This window comes from Neopelma chrysocephalum, unplaced genomic scaffold (assembly GCF_003984885.1).
Source record: "Neopelma chrysocephalum unplaced genomic scaffold, ASM398488v2 Primary Assembly neopelma1_147, whole genome shotgun sequence".
Taxonomy (NCBI): Eukaryota; Metazoa; Chordata; class Aves; order Passeriformes; family Pipridae; genus Neopelma; species Neopelma chrysocephalum.
In genome coordinates this window covers 11827373-11850681 of record NW_020897809.1, presented here as the reverse complement: position 1 = coordinate 11850681, position 23309 = coordinate 11827373, and the positions used below count along the sequence as shown (strand labels likewise).

The 23309-nt window shown below is 47.2% G+C and overlaps 1 protein-coding gene across 30 annotated transcripts in view; it reads left to right on the top strand.

The window, feature by feature from the left end:
* The first annotated feature begins 14232 nt into the window (after positions 1 to 14232).
* The window catches only part of MAGI1 (membrane associated guanylate kinase, WW and PDZ domain containing 1), a 339060-nt gene continuing 329983 nt past the window's right edge, over positions 14233 to 23309 (top strand). For all 30 annotated transcript variants that reach the window (XM_027701053.1, XM_027701037.1, XM_027701055.1 and 27 more), the window contains exon 1: positions 14233 to 14536. In XM_027701053.1, the coding sequence (XP_027556854.1) occupies positions 14248 to 14536 (289 nt within the window). In that variant the 5' untranslated portion in view covers positions 14233 to 14247. The remainder of the gene's footprint in view (positions 14537 to 23309) is intronic.

The following is a 23309-nucleotide window of genomic DNA, read 5'->3' as shown; positions in this document are numbered from 1 at the left end:
TGGGGCTCTGATCCCGTGGGGCTCTGATCCCGTGGGGCTCTGATCCCATGGGGCTGTCCCTCAGCACTGAAGGTCCTGCTGCTGGAGTTGTGCCATGGACCAGGTGGAAGAGGTGAAGGCTGGCTCTGCAAGGTGACACCAGTCTCTTCCTTGAGTGTTGGAGAAAACACTTAGCTCCTTTGAGGCTTTGACTTTGGATTCTGTCTTGGGACTGGAGAAGCAGGATTCCACCCACTGTGCTTCCTGCTTCTGGAGTGCTGGTTTGCAGGCTGGGGGGTCAGGAGGCTGTAGGGCATTGTGGGAGATTCGCTTCCTACATAAAAAGGAAAGCTGCTTCCAGCCTCGCCTGCCTTGTGCTACTTGTGATGGCACATATGAACCAATGTATTCACATTTTAAATGCAAAGGGAAAGGCAGCTGTCAGTCAGCCAAGCAGGGCTGGAAGGCAGATGATCTGGGTGTTAAGCCTTGCATAAATCTGGGCAAATGATTTCATTCCTTCTCCTTTACATTGGAATGACCTTGCAGAAAGCCCTTAAAAATTACTCAAATGCCTTGGGCTGCACCTCTGAGTGCAAGGTGTTATAAGTGGACTTATGATGATGTAATGGATATAGATCTCCTATTCTGAGGCTACTTTGAGGTTGTCTGACTTGTTTCCAGGACTGAGATTCCCAGCATAGGAGAGGGGCCAGTCTGACCCCTGCATTGCAGAAGTAAGGATGCTTCACTTGGTGGGCCTGGCAGCAATGGGACTTGTTTTCCCCATGGATCCAAACCTGCCTGATAACCTCATCCCTCCCCACCACGTAGCTGACTTCACAAAACCCACTCCTGACATGCACCACGGAGCAGAGGACTGCTTTGAGCCAACCCAGAGCTGTGTATCTTCTCACTATCATCAGTCCCCTTGCCAGGAAGGCTTTTTACCACAAGGTGCTGGTGTCTGTGATGACGCAGAACAGTCGGAATTGCTTGGCTGCTGGGAGAAAAGAATGTGCTTAGGGCAGATCTGCAGGAGTGCAAACACTGCTGCTTCTCACTGGGAAGGTGATGCCCTCAAAGATTTGATGCTGTTTCCCACGTATTTTGGTCAGAAATCCTTTCCCTTGGATGTAACTGAGCAAGGATGCAGTTTCCCAGTCTGCTGCATCCTGTGATCCAGGGACACCACAGGATGCCTGGCCCCCTGCTGCTGTTCCCCAAAGGGGTCTGGGGGAGCTCAGCATCCAGCAGAACCCAGCTCCATTACAGCCAGACCTGCAACGCTGCAAGAGCTGTGTAATTGAGCCAGATTTGTGTTAATTACCTGCTTACCTGTGAAAACCTTAAGGTTCAGGATTAAGAGCAGGGAAATTATACTCTGGGGGATATTTTAATGAGCAGAAAAACCTATACTTTGTCTCACAAGTCACTTTTTTTTTTACATTAAAACTTCCTGGGCTTATAATTAGAGATTTAATGTTTTGTGAATTGCAGTTCAGAAACTATCGGGAAAATGGTTTATTTCCCAACTGCCCTCTTTCTTAATGAATGCTTTCAGGTTTGTTTTCCAATGGTTAATAACATAGCACTTATGCCCACCCTGTCTCACAGGGGGATTTTAAATCTATAGGGCACTTCTGAATTATTTTATATATGTATATATAAATTCAGGCAGTCAGTGAACCAGAACTAATGGTTCTGGTATTTGGCTGTTTGGGAGCAGAAGGGAGAGTGAAGGAAAGGCAGGTAGTGTGGGGACCGTGGGCCCCCCAGGGACTCTCACCCTTCTGTTTCATGGGAGCCAGTCTGACAGGTAGGGTGTGGGGGGAGATTCTCAGGACTGTCTCCTCCAGAGGCCAGGGCACCATGCAAAACACTTAATAAATGACACAGTTTAGAGGCAATTAGGTAATTGTACCTCTCTGCTGTGCTCCTGAGTTCAGCACGCACTCCAAGCTCTCAGGCTGAGGCAGGCGTTTCCTTGATCTCTGAAGAGCTGATTTTTTTTTGAAAGGATCTTTTCAGTACATGTTTTTTACCTCTCTTTAAGTCCAGGAGACTGGAGCAGGAGAGCTGCTGGCCATTTTCTTCTCATCCCCAGTGCACCCATCTACTCTGCCCTTCCTAATATCAACAGCCCCAGCCCATGCCATCCCAGCCTGGTATTTTAATGCACAGCAATCCCCATTTCAGGGGTAAATGCACATGTGGTGGTGAGGCTTGGCATATGTAAAGGCATTTCCCTTACAGTGCTGTTGCAGGACACCATCAAAGGAAGTTGCACAGGGAGAAAAGAGTCAGAAATAGCAACCTGGGTATAGCTTCAGACTGCCTCCTCATTAATCTCAGAGCAAAGTCACTTAAAATAACCCTGACCTTCATTCCCCAGCCATTTGCATGAGGCTGTTTAATTGTTCCTGTTCCATGGAAAAGGACCATGGTGTGCATGGGCTACATGGTCTTCCAGTGAGTTGGACTCACAGGGAGAAAGGCTGATGGGGCTTAGACTTGGCCCTTTGGAGTTCAGATGATTATTTTGGGGGGGGGGAAAGGTGCTTATCTGAGTTGGGTGGCTTGCAGGAGGGCACATTTTTGGGGCTGGCTGTGCACACTTTCCTGCTTGAGGAAAGCAGGTGTAGAGGAGAAATACCTCCAGTGAGGAGGCAGCAGCACAACGAGCCTGAAGGATGGTCGGCTGCAGGAGGAAGCTTGCAACCACAGAAGTAGGTTTATCAAAACTGGAAGCTGGGTTTTTAAGCCCAGAAGCTGGCTGCTCAGTGGAAACATTTGGGGAACAGCTGGTATCAGCTATCACTGCTCCTCCTTGTCCACGGGGATGGATTGCACGGCTGTAAATTACTGCCTTGGCAGCGGTCCTGTTCACACCCCATGCCTTGGTAAAATCGTAGGCTGGGAGTGGAAGTTGTGGAGCATCAATCCTGGCTTTGTGCCACCTGGGAGTGAAGGCAGTCCTTGGGTACCATTGGGTGAACTTTCTAGGAGCTTTTTTTCTGCCTGAGAAGCTGGTTGTGAGGGACAAGCAAATTTAGATCTAACCCACATGATCTGCACATAGCAGAAATCCAGATACACCCAGAAGGAAAGAAGGGAAATTAGGACAACAGAAGTTGATGGGCTGAAAACTTAATTAACATGTTGAAAAAATTGACCTAAACTCAGGCTCTTTCCCTTTCTCTTTTCTTTTGTCACTATGGGTTTGGTTTTTGATTTTTAATATTACTGCTCAGAGTAAGTTTTGCTCAGAAATTAGGAATAAATTATATGAGCTAAATGTCAGGCTAATGTGTTAATTCTGTTGCAACACAGTGGAAAAATGTTATAACAGAATTGCCCCCATGTACCTTCCTCTGGTTTACTCTGGGGCTCAGCTAATAATTTTGTAGCCCTGTAGTTTCAAGTAACCAAATTAACAACTCAAAAGTTTTCTCTTTATTGCATTCATCTGCTGTGATAGGATGGGGAGCAGCTCCTTGTGATGCACTTGGAATAACACATCTGCTGCTGTGTTATTCTGTGCTGTGTTACATCCCAGCCCCTTCCCTTGCTTTCTGTGGCAAACAAGCAGCAGAATGACAAATAAAGCCATGGTTGTCTTTGTCAGCTCCAGCTCCTTGTGCTGCAGGCTAGATGAAATACCCACATAATCGTGGCACTATCCCATATTTATTTAAAAATATTAAACTATTTATAATGGAGAGGTCATCAGCATGCAGCATTCATTAGCAAGGGCTCCAGGGAAGAGACGGCAGTGAGCAAAAAAACACAAACACACTCTACACTAAAGCAGCAAAGAAGCATCCTTTGGAAATGTCAGTGCTGAGAAGCAATTAAAACCAGGAAAAGTTAAAATACAGGGAATTTCAATAGTCTGAGTACAGCAGCAGCCAGCCCTGGCTGTCAGGGAAGTCATGGTGGGATTCCCATGGATGCAAGGATAGATGATAAGGTCTATGCTGCACAGTAAAATGTAAATGGATTTTCTTTATGAAAAGAAGGATTAAATTGCTGCTTGTGTAGAAAACCAACAGTGATGTAGGCAGGCAGCAGGTCGGGGAGGGGGGGAGGGAGGGAGGGAGGGAGGGCTGGGTTCATGCAAGGGTTGTAGGATGCTGAGCTTCTCTCTGAACTGTGGGGTGGCTGCCAAGCTGCACAGGTGAGTGTGAGGTTTCTGCCAGGAACAGGCTGGAAAACATCACTTGAGGGGAAGAGGCTGCTCTGAAAGACGTGGTGTGAGTCCAGCATTGGCTCAGGCTGCTCAGAATTGGCCATTTCACCTTGCAAGGTGCTTCTGGGCATCGCAGGGCAAGTGGGTGTTAGAGTGAAGTGATAAAAGGAGAGATTAAAGGGGGGTGTGCTCTCTTGTAGAATTGTTTCTGAGCAAACAGCAATTTGTCCAATAACTCCATTTGAAGTTACTTCATGCTATTGCAGTGGTTTTATAGCTCTTAGTCCCCTCCATCTCCTGTTGGAATCTGTTCAGAAGAACTGTTACACCTTGTGCCATCGTGTCCCTGCTGACTTTGCATGCAGGGAAATGCTGCTGTGGTCCTGAAGCTCACAATTAGGATAATGAACTAAAAGAGGTCAGAAGAGATAAAATATTCATCTTTTGCTTGCCATTCCCTTTCAGAAATTAATTTACATTGGGCAGTTACGTGGTACTTCTCTTTTTATATTTCCTTTTCTCATTCTCTTTTAAAATAGACATGGATCACATCCAAAACCCAAAGTGCTCACATGGGCTTTGGAGCTGTCCTTAGCTCTTTATACTTCCCATTTTCTAGGCTGCCTTCTGAAAATGTTTTTAGAGGTTTCTCACTCCAACTTTTCCCTTACCTGCCCACAGGATTTTAATCTTTTTAGTGACAACAGAGTTGCATCTGGTGCAAAGTGGCCAAAAAACCCACCAAGAACTATACTTCCTTTCCTTCTCCACCTCAGGGTCTCTCCCCTTCCTGGTTTCTGCCTTTGCTCTTTCTCTCCTCCTGCCCTGAAACTCCACTAAAAATTTCCCAGCTTTTAGCAGTCCCTGCAGGCACAGAAAGAATGATCCTTAATTCCCAATTTCCATTCGACTGCTGGGCTCAGGGCATTTTATTTCAGCACAGAATTATACAGAAATTCCTACTGGGACTTTTCACATCCATATTTCCTTGTAGCACTGCTGCTGAATCATCTAGGAACTGAAACTTGCTTGGCTGGAGAGCAATGGGTTTTTTTAAATTATCGACAGGCTGAAGTTGGCCCTGGCCCAAGACAAGCCTTCTACTTTGCTAATACGCCTTCAGTCTAATCCCCATCACACTGAGGAGGATGAAGATGACTCATCTCCAGCCGGTGAGGCTGGACGTTGGACCTAGTGACACACATGGGAGGCGGAAACTGGGAACATACATGCCAGGAGTGATCTGCAGCCAACATAGAAGGGCAGAGGCACCTCTGCTGGCTCAGATGTTGTCTCCAAATAGTCACCGTGGAGAAACAGCTCCCAGGAGCAAGTAATTCACTGCGGGAGCTCTGATGGGCTTCTTTTCCCCAGTTCTGGTTCTCTGCTGGGCAGTGGGCTGTGTCTGTCATTGTACAACATAATCCAGTTTCCATGGATCTGGATCTTCAACTAAAAGCTCATTTGATGCAAGTCAGGAGTGTTAAGACTTTATTCTACAGCCATAAAAAAGAAATGAGCCTGGCAGTAAAAGGGTGTTGAGGGATGCGTGGAGATATGGTGTCCATCCGTACGTGGTCCTGCATGGACGGATTTATGGCACAGGGTTTTGCGCAGTGGTCTTGGGATTGTGGAAAGCCTCCATGACGTCATGCTGAGACCTGGGAGCTGAGCCGTTCCTGCTGCGTGATGGGAGCAATATCCTGATTTATCCCCGCTGCGGTGGCTGCCTGTGACAGGTCTGGCAAGCGGCTGTCGGCAGAACTGTGCAGTGGATGCCGTGACCTCTGTGGGCAGAGCAGGAAGGTGGAGCTGCTTCCTCTTCGAGCCTGCCTGCCAGGGACATGATTCAGATTTTACAGCTAATTGACTGCACTGGTCTTGCTGCCAGAAAGGGATAATATTCAATGAGTCGCTTGTCTTTCAATAGCTGCTGTCCAAAACCCTGCATGCACCTTATAAAACCAGTCCTGTGACTAGGCTGACTGGTTGCTCAGAGGCACAGGCTCTCCCATGACCCCCCTTTTATACCTTACCTGCTCCTTTGCACCCTGCAAGCAGTCCCTCACTTGGGAGGAGATGGTAGCTCTGTGCTGTATGACTTAAACACAGGATTTGATGTGATTGCCCCATATCTTTCTGGTTCTGATTAAAGCCTCCCTCTAGAGAGGCTAATGAGCCTGGTGGAAATTAATGCCATCAGCCCCTGGTAGCAGGAGGAGCTTGACTCAAAGCTGACCAAAACTCACTGGAGGCACTGGCTTGAAGCCCCTTCAGCCCACAGTCCCGTTGTGCTGAGGGCTGTGTATTTTTGTGGACAGCCCTGAGCTTGCAGCTGAAGGGCATGATGAGATAAGAAGCCCATGTGGCAGACAAAAACCCATCAGCCCATCCATCACTGAACGCAGAATGAGGAAGGAAATTCAGGAAACTTGTAAGTACCACACCAAGGAGGCCGGCATGTGCCACAAGGACGGGCTGGCGGTCGTACAAGCCCCAGCACTGCTGCTGCCTTCTTGGTCTGCTCATCTGCCACCCAACTGGAGTCCATTTGTTAACACTTCTTCCCGGAGCTGGCTCCCAGCAGAGCACCACTGAGCTGGCTTTCATCTCTGCACTGTGCTGGAGAGCAGTGCCAGGCTGGAGCACGGACGAGCGAAGAGCCGGCAGCCCCAGGATCTGGCCCATCATTCTTTTGTGATGATGCTTGGAAAACATAGAGCAAACAATGCTGTAGGAATAACTTAGCCCACATGCACTATACAAGAGCTGTTCCCATGCTGTTTGCTCAGTCCCTGACTAATTTAGCACACAGGATGGGCTGGCAGATTATGCAGCGAGACAGGCTAATTTGGGCCTGTGGTTCATGTGAAAGAATGACGAGACGGGCTGGGAGACAATGAGGGCTAATATTAGGACACCAGGCAGGGAGTCAGGAATCCTAATCCTGACTGCCACTGACCTGCTCCCAGGCCCCAAATCCCTCTTTGGAGCTGCCTGGAGAAAAGGAGCATCTCCCTTTATGTTTGGCTGAGTTAGCCCTGGGAGCCGTTTGTCCCAGCCAAGGCTTCTGGCCATTGTTCTATATAAATAGTAATGATGACCATAATCTTTCCATAGGGGGCATGGCAGGGGTATTGCCTCATATCAAAACTGTTGCTTTTGTTGGACCAAGCTCATACATGCAGTAGATGCTGCTTTAGCATAAAGATGCTCTTGTGGGACCAGCAAGTGGTGAGTTAATTGGGGATGTCTCTGAGAAGATACAGCATCAGACATCGCCATGAATTCTTCTGCTTCAGTGCTTCAAAAAGCAGGATGGGGTTTGTATGTCTTCCAAATCACTGAGTGGTATCTCGTGGTGTGTTAATTGGCTGTACTTCTGAGAATATTTGTGTGTATGCTCAGCCTTACACATGTGGCTTGTCTGATGCCTGTAAATTACTCTCATGAGCAAAGGAAAGCCAGGCCCCAGCTGGCTGCAGGATCGGGGCCATGCTGTCTGTTGCTGCCTTGTCTGTCGTGCCTTTTGCCAGAATTATGATTATGACCCAGAGAGGGACCTCCCAGCTACTCCTTGCTGTGAAGGAAGAGCATATCCATACTGCTCCTTGTCCCATAGTTGTGCCTTACTGTTACCTTTTTATTTATTTCTTTTAATCTCTTTGAGGGTACTTGGGTAAACTTTTTGTGAGGATGAAATCAATTCTCTGCTGTAGAAATCTTTCCTCAACTCAGGGTTTTTATGAGAGAAAGGGGAATTTTTGCTCTTTATTCTGTGTACAGAATTTCTATTGATATGCTGTGCATTGATTCTTCACTTTTGAGGAAAACTAACCCTTCGAAGTGGAGCTGGTGGACAAAATACTGCACTGATACAACCCCATGTGCCAGTTAGTTTTGGGAAGCTGAGCCTTTGTGGCTAGTTTTATTTTCAAGCCAAATCAGGAGATTGACACCTTTAATTATCTCCACTCAAGCTATTTGAACCCGACTGTGCTGAGGGGAGAGGTGGGTTATTCTGAGCTTTTACTTCCTGCTTTTTTTTTCCATATTTAAACCATTAGACTTGAATACACATCCATCACAAGGGACTATCAACTTACTCAGCATGCAGCATCTTTGAAAGCTTCAGACTTTGCCTCTTCTTTATGGCACCATAAAGACTTACAGCAGAAGTCTTTCCTGATTTAGCTGTCTCTTACCAGTTTTCAGGGGGAATGAATAGCAGGTTTTGTGTTGAAGATACATAGAGAAAATAGAGAAGATATAAAGAGAATGGGATGGAGAGGTGGTACATAGGAAGCAGGGGAAGAACAGGGAACAGCATCTTCATTAGTAGAGCTGGTGGTGGAGTTTGAGGATGTGATGGGGCTCTCTGTATATCCGAAGAGGGAACAAAGAGGGTAAAAAAGGAGGAAAGAAAGAGCTACTTGAGCTGAAGTGAGTTTGGGTGAGAGTTGGTGCCTTGGGCAGTTGTGTTGAGCTCTTGCAGCACAAATCAGAGGTGAGCCCTTTTCTTTTTCAAGCAGCAGAAGCAGAAAGGGGTAGGTTTATCAGCTGAGACAGGTGAATTGGGATAGCTTATCTCAGCAGGACACAGTGTCTACTGAAAACTCTCTGGTAACTCATGTGGAGCCATTAAAATAGCAAAGAAAAATTCCTAGAGAAGAATGTGACTTAGAATCTACCAGACTAGGAGGAGGAATTTGCTCCTTTTATAACTAGATCACAATCAAGAAAGACTAGGAAAAATCAAAATTTTTCTTCTTCCTTTTTTTTTTATTTATTTTTTTTTTATTTTGGAAATGCTCCTCTGTGTACCAGAGACCTCTACACCAATAAATCTGCCCAGAATGGACACTTCGTTGAGGTTTCCTTCAGATTTCTTTTAGAAAGTTGAAACAGTGGCAGGCTCAGCTTCCTTTGCAAAGCCAATCTGATCCTTACTCTAACCAACAGGCTTTGCCCACTCTGCTCCCAAATTCCCGGGAGCTTTCCAAGGCTGGGAGCAGCCTGGCTCCCTCCTTTGCCAAAGAGCCACACCCACAGCAATCATATCCTGCAACAGAACGGCTTCTACAGGGAAGATATGTCTGAAGGAAACTAATAAACTTGGGAGCACAACTGATAATGAAAGTTAATTTGTAATTGTGTTGGATTTTTTAGAATCTTGCTTTTTAAAGTGACTGCTGGACACCAAGGCCGGTATTCCTGGGGGGCATCCCCACTCCCAGGTGGTCACTCTGAGCCCTTGTGCTTCCACCCAATAAGCTCAGCAACATCCCAACATACTCAGTCCATTGTGTGTTATTTAAGCCATAGGATATGACAGAGCTTGTTTTATGGAGTCATTAATTTATGCTGTGGGTGACTTTAACCACCCAAGAAGTATATTAATGGCCCTATAAAATACACCCCAGAGTGTCTTAATATGGTTATGAGATTGATCTTCAGCTTTATATTCTACTATGTGTGATATTATTGAAATAAATTGTAGAGGAAGGGGACATGGGATCCCAGTAAAGGGCGAGTTTCCTTTTTCTTCCAAGGATCCCGTGATCACGGATTCACTCTGAGCCAGCTGTGGGGTGGGACTCCAGCCCCCTGCTGCAGGAGGCTGGAGATGTCCCATACAAGGTGTTGCCTTTTGGAATGGAGCTTGCTGGCCCAGCTCTGGCACCAACCTTAGGCAGTACCTATCTATGCTGGCTGGTCAGTAACTTTAACCACAGCTGCTTTTATCCTGATACTTGAAAGGTTTCCTGTTAATACAGGCTTTGCTCAACACCTCGAGTTGGGTCATCTGTTGAAATGTTTGCCAGAGTCAGGACTCAGAGCAGCATCAGCCCATCCCCTCCTTGCTACCAGAGAACAGCACCAGCTTGTTGAGGAACCCTGAATGCTACACAGGAAATTCTTCTCTGATAAAAGTTAGGTGGGATTATTATAAAAAACAATTCTTGTTTGGGAAATAACAGCAATACATGGCTTTCCTGCTGACAGATTCTGGTAGCATGAGTGTACCAACAGGAAACTTCGATGTCTGAAAAACTGGATCTTGTTTTAAGTCTTTTTTCTCTCTTTTCTCCCAGCATTCATGTGCTCAGGCTTTCAAAGTCTTGAGGCCTGTGATGTCAAAGCACTGAGGGTTTGGTGTTTAGCTGGAAATTAAGAATAAATTCTGGTGTATTAAATAATCTGTACTTTTCTGTAGCCTTAATCATTATCATCTTTTTTTATGCTCTCTGGTGGGAGTGTATGGCTCTGAACTGCCATAAACTCACAGCATTCTTAGTGCCTAGACATGGTTTTTCATCCCCAAACCAAATAAAACTGTGGTTTTCTCAAGTTTTAGTAGGAAATCTGAGAGAATGATTTTGATGCTTGGGGGAGCTTTGACCCATTTCAGAATCCAGGGCACAGCATGAGATTTCAGAGATGTTTATGAGACCAAGACCATGGGTCAATATCCTATTTGAAAGAACCCTTTGAGCTGTTGTATGTTTGCAGCAGGGCCCAAAGCGTGCAGAGCACCTTTTGAAGGAGAAAATAAAGCACCAACCTGCTCACCCTGACAGATTAGAGACTTCCAACAGATGGGCTACCAAACCATGGTGACTGCAGACAAAAGAATGAGAGAATTGGGCTCTGCTTAAGGGTCTGAGCCAGCCCAAATCAGTTTTTATAGCACTGTCATAGGCTGTGAGCAGGTAAAGAGCATGCAGATCTACAAGAGATGAGGCTGGACCACCTGCTGCAGGTGAGGTAGGATGGCTGCAGCGAGCCTTCCTTGGATAAGGAATATGCCTGAGCTTCTCCTTGCCCTGCGTTAATGTTCAGTTGTTCCCTAGGTGGGTGCCCTGTGAAGTTTCTTTAATTAATGTTTATAAAGCACTTAGAGACCCTTGCAAAAAGGAAAGTATCAGTATTAGAACAGCAGTTGTTAGGCTGCTAATCATTAAATCAGTCTCCTGCAAAGGCAGGACCACTGACTCCTGTGAGAGAGGCTATGCTGCACAGATGAAATGCAATGATAGGTTTGTATGGTGTAATAACCTGATTATCTGTTGGGCTGGTATCAGGGACCCTTCTGGGCAGGAGCAGCCCTGCTATGGGTCACAGGCTCGGTGCTGTTAAAGGCTGACCAAGGGCTTCCTTTAATAGAGGTGACTGGAGCAGCTGTGTCCTGAAATCATCCTGTTGCAGCAGCAAGGTGCTGGGCAGTCACAGGGTCAGAAATTAGGACAACAAAAAACTTAGGCTATATTTGCGCTCTTATGGGTGGTGCCAGCTTCCAGGATCTAGGGCTATCCAGATTGACCAGCTGGTCCTTACTGGATGCAAGTAGGAGATAAAATGGCAGGAAGCTGGCCCCAGAGAAAAACTGAGGGGAAAATCTGAAAATCAAGAGAAAGCTCTGGCTGAGGTTTGCTGGTTTTGTTAATTACCAACAAGAACAATTTTGGGAACGCAGTCGCCCAGACATGAGTACAGTGTTAGGATTACGATGGGAACAGCTCACACTTTCATTAGTGTTGCAGTGTTTGTAAGCAAACTGAAAAGGGCCCTTGGAAATCTGTCGTCTCATAAATCTTACTAGCAAAATTGCTTTTCTAAATAGTGTTTTTCAAAAATTTTTCCATGAGGCATTGAGTAGTTCTGTAAGATCTATTCAGGGCAGCCACAGCTCATGTGATGCTCACATGGATCCCAGATGATTTTTAGCTTAGCAGGGCTGTCACATAACACATCCCGCAAAACGATGGTGATGAAAATACGTCACACCCAGCTCTGGGCTGTGAACAAGAGTCTCCTTGCGCTGTGAGCTCACACGTGTGACACAACTATCAGCCAGCGCACAGCTGAGAGAGAAACCCTTCCCCACAAGCCGCGCTGCTGCTCTGCAGGATTCACAGACCTCCTGAGCATTTATTGCCCAGGGGATTCAGCCTGATGACCAATCCAGTCTTTATTGGTGAAGGAGCAGTAAAAAGCGTGCTGTCATCCTAAAAGTGACAAATTGGGTAACTGGTTACTGAGCCAGCAAAAGCAGATGTGAGGCAGTTATTGCTGCTCAAACATAAGGGATCAGCACAGCTTTAAGCATGAAAATGAAGTATTAAAGTTCCAAACGGAAAGAAACTTCTTAGATGGAAGCAAACAAGGGCTAGACACAGCAGGTACTTTGAATTTCATGAGTCCACTTCTACCCAAGAAGGCAGACTCTGCCCCCTCCTTGGAAGGACTTTCCTGAGCACTGGCAATCCCATCTGCTTCCCATGGAGACCTGGACAGAGGTGCCTGAGGCACAGGGGATGGAGCTGACTCACTGCTGTGCTATGTGACATTGGACAAAGCCTTCCATTCCTTTGCCTGAAGGTGGCTGTGCCACTCGGGCCAGAGACCGCGGCTTCTGCACTGCAGTGGTGGGACTTTTATGAAATAGGCAGATGAGACACTGCAGCTGGGGAAAGGAGTGAGACTGCAGGGTGTGAGGGAAGGACAGACTTCCCTGCTTCACTCAAGACAGGTGTAAGGGTGGGGAAAGTACCCTTGTCACCTCCCTCAGGTCTGCGAGCTAAGCCTGGCTGATGGTTGGGCCAGCATTGTGTTAGTCTGAGCTCCCTCCCCAGCTACTGCACACGGGCTCCCCGAGCCTGCCGGCTCTCCTGCATCGCGGATCATCGCGGTACACGCTTGGCTGGAAGGAAGTGAGACGAGAGAGCGACGCGGACAGCAGCGAGACTCTGCGGGCTGCAGCGGCTGAGCGCGAGTTATGGCAGCGCAGGGAGCCAGACTGGGCTCTTTGTTTCCCTGTGTCACTTCTCAGTCCCCATTAGCAGCAAAATAGGGCACGCACACATCTGACAACTGAATTCCTTGCTGGAAGGGGTTCGGTCATGCATAAGACTGCTCAAAATGAGGCCTGGCTTTCAGGTTTGGAAGCATGGAGCATGACCTGGAAGGGACAGCTGGTACGTGCACGCTTACTTATTTTCCCCTTTTAGAGTTTTGCACCAGTTCTGCATAACTTTGAAGAGCTGCGGCCAAGGACAAACAAATGGATGCCTGTCCCTTTCCCAGCAGACAGACCTCGCTATCCGTCTGTCCAACTTCTTAACAATCACTCGGGGAAGGGAAAATTTGAGAACGTTATTGATGTCTCAAATTCAAGCACTCAATCGAAAAGCTCAGAACTCGGAGCAGGAGCGCGACTTTCACTCAAGCCTTGTGCAAGCACTTTGATACCATTTTAATGACGGGCTTGTGCAAGTTTTTCCTCGGGACTTGGACTTTGTGTCCTCTCACGTAACAACCACCTGGAAAGCGCAGGTGAGAAGCGATTGCAGAGGTTTGCGACTGGGAAAAAAATCCTAGAAATCCTACCGGGAAAGTAAAGGACTATCAGAAGTCAGTTCTCCTTTAGAACACGAGCATCTCCGGGGGAGTAATACCCGGAGCAGAGCAGCCGCGCCCCCGGCGCCTCTCGCAGAGGGGGTTCTCCCTGCCGGGGGGGTTCACTCTCGCCACCGCCCCGGGGGGACGCCGGCACGGACTTTTCCCGTCGGGAAAGTTGTCGGTGGTCGCGGGGAGGAGCCGGTCCGGCCGTGCCGTGCCGGGGGCGGGGAGCGGGCGGGGGCCGGGCCGTGCCGGGGCGGGCCGTGCCAGGGCGCCTGCGCTGGCGGCGCGGAGCGCGGCGGAGCGGGACGGACCGAACTGGAACAAAACAAGCGGCGCTTTCTTTGTATCGCCCCCCCACCCCTCGCAAAAGGGCTCCGCGCCCCGCGGAGAGAGGAGGAGGCGGCGACGCGCGCGCGGCTGCCGGATTTGCCTTTTTTTTTTTTTCCCCGGCGCTTTTTAATTTTTATATTTTTTTTCAAATTTTTATTTATTTATTTTTAATAAGAGGGGAGCAGGGCGGGCGGGAGGCGGTGCGCGCCCTCCGCGGGCGCGGGGCGGTGCGGGCGGCAATGGCCTGAGCGGGGCGGCGGGTCCGCGCCCCCCCTCCCCGTCCCCCCGTCCCCGCGCACCTGCCGAGCGCGCCCCGCGGGCGCGGAGGGTCGCGCAGCGCCATGTCGCGGGTCGTGCAGAAGAAGAACCACTGGTCCAGCCGGGTGCGGCAGTGCGCGCTGACCCGCGGGCCCGGCGGACAGCTGGGCTTCGCGCTGCTCGGCGGCGCGGAGCACGGCGAGTTCCCCTACGCGGGCGCGGCGGCGGCGGGGGACGGCGAGGCGGCGCTGAGCGAGGGGGAGCTGCTGCTGGAGGTGCAGGGGGTCCGCGTCTCGGGGCTGCCGCGCTACGACGTGCTGGAGGTGATCCGGAGCTGCAAGGACCCCATCGTGGTGAAAGCCGTCCGACAAGGTGCGAGGGGGCCGCGGAGAGACGGGGCGGGAGGGGGGGACCCGCTCAGCGCTGCCCGTGGGGGTGCCGGGCCGCTGGTGCGGTGCTGGGTGGCCAGGGGCGAGTGCGGTCCGGCATCAGCCCTCCGGGACAGCGCAGGGCCCCGGCAGAGTCGCGCAGCGCGGGTGTAAGTGCACCCACCCGTGTGCGCACCTTTTGCGAGGGCACTGATGCTCAGGCATCATCGTCCCGATGATGACGATGATGAAGCTCATCGTCCTGAGCCCGTCCGCAGCCGCCCCGCAGTTCCCTGCCCTGCGTTAAGCGCAGTGAGCAATTGCGTGAGACTTTCCCAAAGGAGCCGTCAACGCTCCCTGTGGGGCACCCACGCGTGTCGGGGGGAGCCCGGTGTCCGGCTGACCCCTGGAGAGGCTGAGGATACTCCACATCTGGAGGAATGTGGCAGAAATCCCCTCCTCCAGTAGCTGAGCATCCTTTGGAACTGCTCGGTGATGACTGGAGTCTTGTTCAGAAAGTGCAGCGTGTGTTTGCCGGCTGCCGGCGTGGGAAGGAAAAGCTTGGACCCTTCTGCATTTTCCCTCCCTGACTGAAAGGCAGCTCGGGTTTCCCTTTCCCCCCGCCCCCGATTTGCCCTGGTGGGCTGGTGAGGGCACAACCGTGCTGCCCTGCAGTGTACAGGTGAAGGCATGCACAGGTAGCTCTCCGATTCGGCTGGGAAAGAGGATAAGGAAGAGTCCTCCCATGCTGGATTAAAAAAAAGCCACTTCACATCCGTGTACACTCAACAGTCGCTCAACAGGTTAGCTGACAGGCTTGGCTAATGGGCTTGTGATTTCCAGGGCAGGATTTGAGTTTAGTGCCAGGAAACTTGGTGCTGCTGAAGCCACCGAGGCTGGTTGGATGGGCAGGATGAGCAGGACTGCAGTCGGACACCGGGAGCTGTGTGAGGTGAAGGAGCATCCCGAGGTCAGCTCCAAGTGGAGGAAGGAAGGGAAGTTTCTTTGTGTCACCCAAGAGATTCCTTAGGGGAAAGTTTGTCATCCACACATGTATGCATCCCAAAGTTGGGTTTTTTGCTGCGGCTTTTGGTGTGAGATGGTTTTTTTTCTCCTGTGCTTGGTTCAACCCAGCTGGTCACTGCAGACAAAATTTATGGCCAGCTGGCAAGACTGTCACCTGAAGTCTTGTCCCTGGGCTCACTGATGAGCTGAAGGACTGCAGGCACTTGTTTCACAGCCATCCTTCAAACCTCAGTGCCAGAGAAGATCACAGTGCTGGGGTGTCTGAGAGGAGCTGAGCTGTGGCTGTGCAGGCCCCCTCTGCCACCTGCCCCAGAGCTGATCTACCAAAGCACAGCTATTAATTATTCCTTTCCAAGACTCAGTAGAAATATTCCAGCAAACAGTGTCAAACTCCCAACAAAAACAGTTTTCTTTAAGCAAATGTGTATTTTCCTTGCTGCGTTCCCTCTGCTTCACTGGGAAGTGGGAAGGGAAACCGAGCCTGCTGTTTTCCCTGCCCAGGCGGGAGGGGGAGAAAAGCATGAAGAAAAGTATGAGGAAATTAGGGAGAGTGTTTTTTTTTTGCATGCTGATTGTTTTAGCAGAAGTGTTAAAATAAAGCTTGTGGTGTTGCAATGTGATCGGTGTTGGTGGATGAAGGAAGGTGCATAAAAAAAGCCCTTCCCAACCAAGCAATTTGTGATCAAGCTTTTTGTTATTTTGGAAACACAAGTTAATGCAAATAAAAACTTGTCCTGGGAATATACTGCAAATGACAGAATGTGGTGGTAAATGTGTCTCAACTCCAGGATATGGTCAAAAGAAGGGGCAGAGAGCTGAGTTTTAGCATACTGGTTGTGTTTACCTGAAAAACCCTGCTGGAAGTCAGGGCAGGTACTTGAACCTTGTATCATTCTTATCTAGAGCCAAGAACCAAGCACCTGGTAGGATTGTAGTTTCCTTTCTTTTTTTTTTCCTTCTCTTTCCACATTTTTTTTAGTGCTTTATTAGCCAAGAATGTAGAATAGAAATAAATATTTGGGTTTTTTTAAATCATTAAATATTTTTGTGGTCTGGAAAGCAGTTGCTGTCAAGGATAGCCTGGCATCTGAGTGCTGCTCTGTGCAGAGCAGGAGTTTTCCTCGTGGATCAGGATCATAAGAGTAAAAAAGGAGAGTATTTTAATTAAAATGCATTAGTTTGGTGTTGATTAAAAATCTCATTATGGGGATAGCAACTGTCATTCAACAGAAAGTGTGTGGCACTAGAGCAGACAGCAAAGGAGTGTGCAGATAAGATTGTTTTCAACTCTGATTCTCCTCCTCCTCACAGTTCTTAGTGCCTAATTGACTCGTGCTGAAGTGCTAGGGCAATATTAGCCTGGAAATGTATATGTTTTATTGCCTTGTCTGTTTTGTATGACATTTACAAGGCTGGAAAAACAGGAAATTTACTATAAATAAGTCAGTCATCTGCAAGCATGAACAGAGAAAACAACTGTTCTGACCTTGCACTTAGTGAAAGAGAAGAGACTAGGATGTGAAATGTAGGTAGAATAGGCTGGGCCTGGGCTTTATCAATAAACCAGGGTTTACAGACTTACAGGTTCACGTGCAATGGCTTTTCTTGCCTTTGTTAGTGGTATGTTTGAGTAGGTTCCCACAAAAAGGGGGAACCTATATGAATTCTCTTAATGGGAGTACTGGTATTGAATACTGCTCACTTACCCCGTTAGAAAGACTGAAGAAAGCTAAAGAATTCAATGAAGCTTTCCCTTTCTTTTCCTGGTATACAACCTTTTTTTGATATTGTGATTGAGAAAAAACCTGTACCATTATAGTTGCCTGGTTTTGGGCAGAGAGAGGAAGAATCTGCTCCCATGTGTCTTAGTAACTTTCAGAACTATCAAATGTGCGAAAAAACCTCAGTTAACATGTAGTGCTTTTATGACTGACTGTTTCCATCTTACATCTGTGCCTAAATTCTGATGAAATTGTCAATTAACTCCTGTGCAGTTAATAAATGCATACTTATTATTGCTTGGTCTGAGAGTATGGAATTTATAGATTGAATTATAGGAGCAGTGGTCACTTATTCTTGTGTAAAGCTGGCATTGCCTTAACAAAGCGATTTCTTGGCTGTATTGTGATTATTGTATCTTACTTGAATACACTTCACATTTTTCAATATAGCTCACTTGGATAAACTGAAGCTTAAAATGGATAAATCAGTTATAAAATCAGGCGCACTATTTCTTCTCATGGATCTTTGTTAACAGAGTCCAGCACAACAGAACAGAAGTTTATTGTGCTGTTCTCCACAATGGAAGAATTAAGGCTGTATTTATAAAAAGTAGACTCTGATTTGTTTGAGACAAGGTATTTGGGGTTTCATTCTCCCTCATTGAGAGATGGGCATGTTCAGAGAGATTTCTAATTGCAGCCTTTTATTTGTTTTGCTCTTTGCTTCGATGAGCTGTGCTAAATCATACCAAGCCAGATGCTTGGTATGGGGAAACTGTCACAGTTAATGTGTTTGTACACTTATTTTTAAATTGTTTGTTTTTTTTTTTAGTTCTCATTTCAACACTTTGCTTCCCTAGAAAGTCTCAAGATCCCAATGTCTAAATGACCAATTGCTTTGAAACCAGGAGGTGCTGAGAGCAGTTTATGCAATTAATAATTTTTGTAGGACTTTGCAGCTGGGATGATCCCACGGTAAGGAGGAGTTGAGGGAGTTTGTGGGGGGTTTTTTTAGCCCTGTACAGGGCAAACAGGAGCAGGCGTGATCCCAAACAGAAACAGTCACTGTTTACCCAGCGCTATCAGCTGCATTTGTTTCTTTTCAAACATTAACTTGACCCTAAGATAAATTCTGAAATACAGTGCAGTGACTCAATGCTTCAATGTCAGGCTGGCATCTGCTATACATGAGATGTTAAACTCAGTTATGTATACTAATGTGAACAAAACCAGCTACTTTCAAAAAGTTTATGTGAGCTGGTATTTGGATCTTTTTCCTTTTATTTTCCTGAGAGATCTCGTGAGATAATTCCTGTTTGGTTTCGGAGGTCTTCTTTTTGTAAAGCATTATTTAAAAAAAAAGAAAAAAAAAGAAGGTAAAGTTGATGCATCTGTAAATTCCTGTGTGTTCAGTGGTTTAGCAAACACAGAGAAGCAGAGTGTCACTTTGTAAGTGGTGATGCTGAACATCCCACGCTAAGTGCTGGTGCCTGGCATTGCAGAGCCCTGCAGGGAAGGCTGGTGCCTGTGTCCTGCCCTGGGATGGAGCTGAGCTCGGGTTTGATGTGCAGGCAGCTGCCTCTGGGCCAGCAAAGGGAGAGGCTGTTTAGAGAGTGAGCTCTTGCTGTTCCCAGTGTACCTCTGCAGTGTCACGCATGAGCTCCAAAAAGTGTTTGCCTTCAGTCTTTGCCTGCTGAGTGCCAGTCACTTGCACGGTGAATTCTGTAAGTCGTTTTTCCATCTGACCCAAATTCTTTCAGGACCCAAGTGGATTTGAAGGGGAGAGAAAGATTTGCCAGCTGAAAACTCGGGTGATGTTCATGCATTTTAGATTTATAAGGCCTGTTTTCAACTCTAACCTGCTGGGTGACCATTGGACTAGTCACTGCTGAAATGTAAAATAAAAGAAGACAGAGTCTCTTTTTCTCTCACTTTGAACATACTTCGCTACAAATCAGTAATCTTCTTTCTTTAAAGTAGTACTGCATTTAGGAGTCATGAAATGTGTATATCTTGTATTAAAATACTGCCATGAGGAAGACCTTATCTGTACTGTGCCTGAATTTGCAGTGTAGTACCTGTCAGGATTTAGAAGCTGACCCTGCTTGTGGCAAACCAGTCATCCATCCTCTTCCGTGCCACAAGGTAGCACCCCAGAGATGGATGTTAGAGCCCAAGAGCCACATCTTGGCTGTTATAAAAATTTCCAGGAATTAATATGATCCTTTTAATGGCACGAAATGGGATTATGCTTTCCACAATAAAGTTAATCTTTCCACCCATTGAGATGGGACTCCTGGTTCCCTCTTTATGGCCAGTCGGATCACAGAGCAATTAAATCACAATTATAGTCTAATTATGAACAGTCATTCAACATCATTGCAAAATAAGATGTTAACACCATCCTGCGTGTTGTTCCGTGTTTTTCAGACTGAGTTACAACTCCTGCATGAGTAAATTATTGACCTGCTATCATGAGATTTAAAATTCATCTTCTACGTTAGAAATTTAAGAACTTTTTATAACAGGTTTGAAAGCCAAACCAGCTCACTGCTGTATGGGATTGTCATTTTCCTCTGGTTCAGGTCAGGCTGTGATCATTCATGCATCTCTTCTGGCTGTTTCTGTATCTCTTTATCTGATGCCTGAGAATTACACTTACTCCTTTGGCAGCCTATGCATGCACAGGGAAACATTTGCCCCAGGGCAGCTACATTAAGGTGTAAAGATATTCAGAGTAGCACTTTTGTGGCTGTGCAGAACTGATGATTTGGGCTCTCATTCATTAGATTTCAGCATGGCTCAGTTTGAAGGTAATGTGGAAGCTGAGAAGATGCTGCTACCTCAAGGGCTTTTTCTGTTGCATTAGCAAGGTCTGGGCTGTGGGCAAGGGTAGGATCCTTGGGACCTCTCTTGAGGTTTTTTAAAATAATTGACCAAGTTTTTTATTTACATTCCTTTACTTAACTCCAGACACAAGCTATGCTTGCTAGTTATTTCAGGTGTTTGGTGTTGTTTTTTTTTTTTTTTACACTTCCTCTGGCTTTGAGTGGAACTCGTAAATCAAGGCATTTGGTTTTGATCTTTCCGTGCTTCAAGTGACTTAAATTTCTTGGTGAAAAGCACAGAGTAGTGGTTCTGTATGAGCAAGTGCCATGACTTTAAAAAGGACTATGAAAAATTTGAGGCAAAATGTTAGCTGAAGGCAGGGATCCTTACTGTGAGCACTCAGTGGTACTTGGAGAGCTGGTACTCAGACCTCTTCATCCTGTCTGAGCTCCTTCCAGCTCCATGTCCCAATTCCTGGAGCATCAAAATACGGATCCTCCTGGTCCGTGTTTCTCCAGAGTTTTTCTGTAGCTCAGCCGTGGATAAGATTTATTTTTGCCTTTTAGAAACTGAGTATAAAGTGACCTTTTTGCACCAAGGGCACAGGGATGGGTCATCCTCCCTGTGATCTGTGAAGATCTTATCCGCTCCCGTTGCCCTGTCACCGGAGGCATGGCTGGCAGGACAGGGAAAAGCATATCCTCGGCGCTGAGTGACAGCGCTGCTGAGCGTGCAGGACCAGCTCCTGCACAAACATCATTTTCACCACTATCATCATTTTCTCTGTCTCTGTTGACACTTGATACTTTGTTTTCTCGGTTTGTATTTCAGTCTCGTGCAGCTTGCCTTGGTGTAGCTGTCGTGGCAGTTTGACAGGTAAAGGCTTGGAGCCGGCAGCCCGGAGAGATCCACGGAATCAGGGCGTTTGGTGGTTTAAGTTTGGGGTTTCCTGCGAGGATCTGGTGTTGGGAAACAAGCCTGTGCCTGGGATATCATCCAGAATTTGTTATCTACTGATCTGAGGGAGGGCTGTGGAAGAGGCTGCCTGTTTCCAGAGCAGTTTGGCAGCTTTTACGTTTGGCTGGTATGTTGGCAGATGGGGACTTTTTTTTTAATTACTTTTTTTCTTTAATTTAATTTTTTGCTTTTCCTTCTGAACCAAATAGGTGGGCCAGCATCTCTCTTGGCCCTGCCGGAGCAGCAAGGCTCAGGGTAACTGGGATATTTTAGCTGAGATCCACCCTTCAGTTTCCGAAGGTCAGACACTCCATCCATCCTCCCTCTTGTGACATTTTAAATGGTTTCCAGAACTGTTCTGCTGCTGTAGGCTGGAACGATGGCACCATGCTCTCTGCTAATCCCCAGTCCTGATTCTGGCATCATTTGTGCTGAACTGTTTTGTGTTAGTAATATTATTTAAACCTGCATAAATTTTTCTTTTTTTTTTTTTTCAGCTGCCCCTAGTAGACCTTGGAGAAACAAAATAATTTTTTCTTCAGGTCCTGATGTTTTGGGTTACATTCTTGGCTTTTGGCTAAGAGCAGTTCCAGTTTTTATAGTTGACAGGGCTTGTATCATAACTTAGAAGAAAAAATAAGGTTTTTTTAAAATATTTTTTGAATTTCATTGACTGTCCTCTATCAGACTAAACAATAGCACTTATTACACAGTGTGAAAATAATGCAAAGTGCCCTATCTTCGTAATGGAACAGGAAATAAAAACAAACAAAGCCTTTGGGATGACTTGCAAAGTGGAACAGATGCCCTTACAATTGCAAGGCATTTGAATAAGGAATCAGTTTTGCATGGTTTGCTAATCCTTCAGTAAAGAGTTCATTGTCTTGGATTATACATCTGTAATTTTGGAACCCTTAAGTCAGTGCCTCAGTACAATTAGGTTGGGAAGAGACTGATTTTTCTTCGTATCCTTAATCTCAGTGGCTTGTTCTTTAAGGGGAAAACCTCAGCTCTGGGTTTTTCATTTAGTTATTAACAAAAAGCCTTTGAGAAAGAAGCTGCCTAAAATCCAGCCACTCCCTCAACACAAACAAAGCTGTGCAGATACTGTGTACTTTCAAAAAACCCCAACTTTGATGTTCAACCTGTCTTATTCCAGTGATGCAGATCCTGCACTAAGTGGGTGTTAGTCCAAACTGATGACAGACACAGATGTCTCGGATTTTTTTGGATGCATAAGAGAGAGGAGAGTTACCTCCCAAACAGGCTGAACTGGACAGGTGAGGACCTGGGCTGCAGAATAACTGTGAAAAGACTTTTCTTAAAAATAGCAAGGAACGTGGCCATCCTCCTGCTTTCCTGAAGATGCAACTAGAACTCACAATTAGCAATTTAAATGGCAGGGATACTGTGGGTGCTCCTGGGGCTTGGACCTGCAGAGGAGCAATTCACTGGAGCCTTGTGGGAAGCCAGGGGTGATGGCTGGAGGAGAGGTGGAGAGAGATGGGTGGCAGGAGATACATAAATGATACCAAAAGCATTGGATTGAGGAAAGGTTTTCCTGGTCACTACTGGGTTTGTTACTAAGGCCATCTCTGAAAGTAGAGGCAACTGAGTCCTTTCTGCAGGACCAGTCGGGAGCATGGCTGTCTTTCCAGCTGATGGCAGACCCCAGTTCCAGAGCAGTTCAGCCCACCCATCTTCTTGTTCTGGGCCTACTAGAGAGCTGGAGAGGGACTTTTTACAAGGGCATGTAGTGATAAAACAAGGGGGAATGTCTTTAATCTGAAAGAGGGCAGGGTTAGATTAGATGTAAGGAAGAAATTCTTCCCTGGGAGGGTGGTGAGGCCCTGGCACAGGTTGCCCAGGGAAGCTGTAGCTGCCCCATCCCTGGAAGTGTCCAAGGCCAGGTTGGACAGAGCCCTGAGCCACTTGGGCTAGTGGAAGGTGTCTCTGCCCACGGTGGGGGGTGTTGGGACTGGATGATCTTTATGGTTCCTTAAAACCTGAAGGATTCTGTGACCCTCTGATGCAGCTTTGCTGTTGGATATCCTGTTAGGATGTGGTGCCTAAACTAACTCCTGCTCCTCCGGGACAGCCACACAGCTCCCCTGCACAGCTCGGGGACAGATGGGGGACGTGTAGCACAGCCCCAGGGGAGCTCATCCCCAGAGAGCCAGGGAGGGGAGGAAAAGTCTGCGGTGTGGCTGAATTTGGGGACACTGTTGTCTCCAAGCTGAGTCC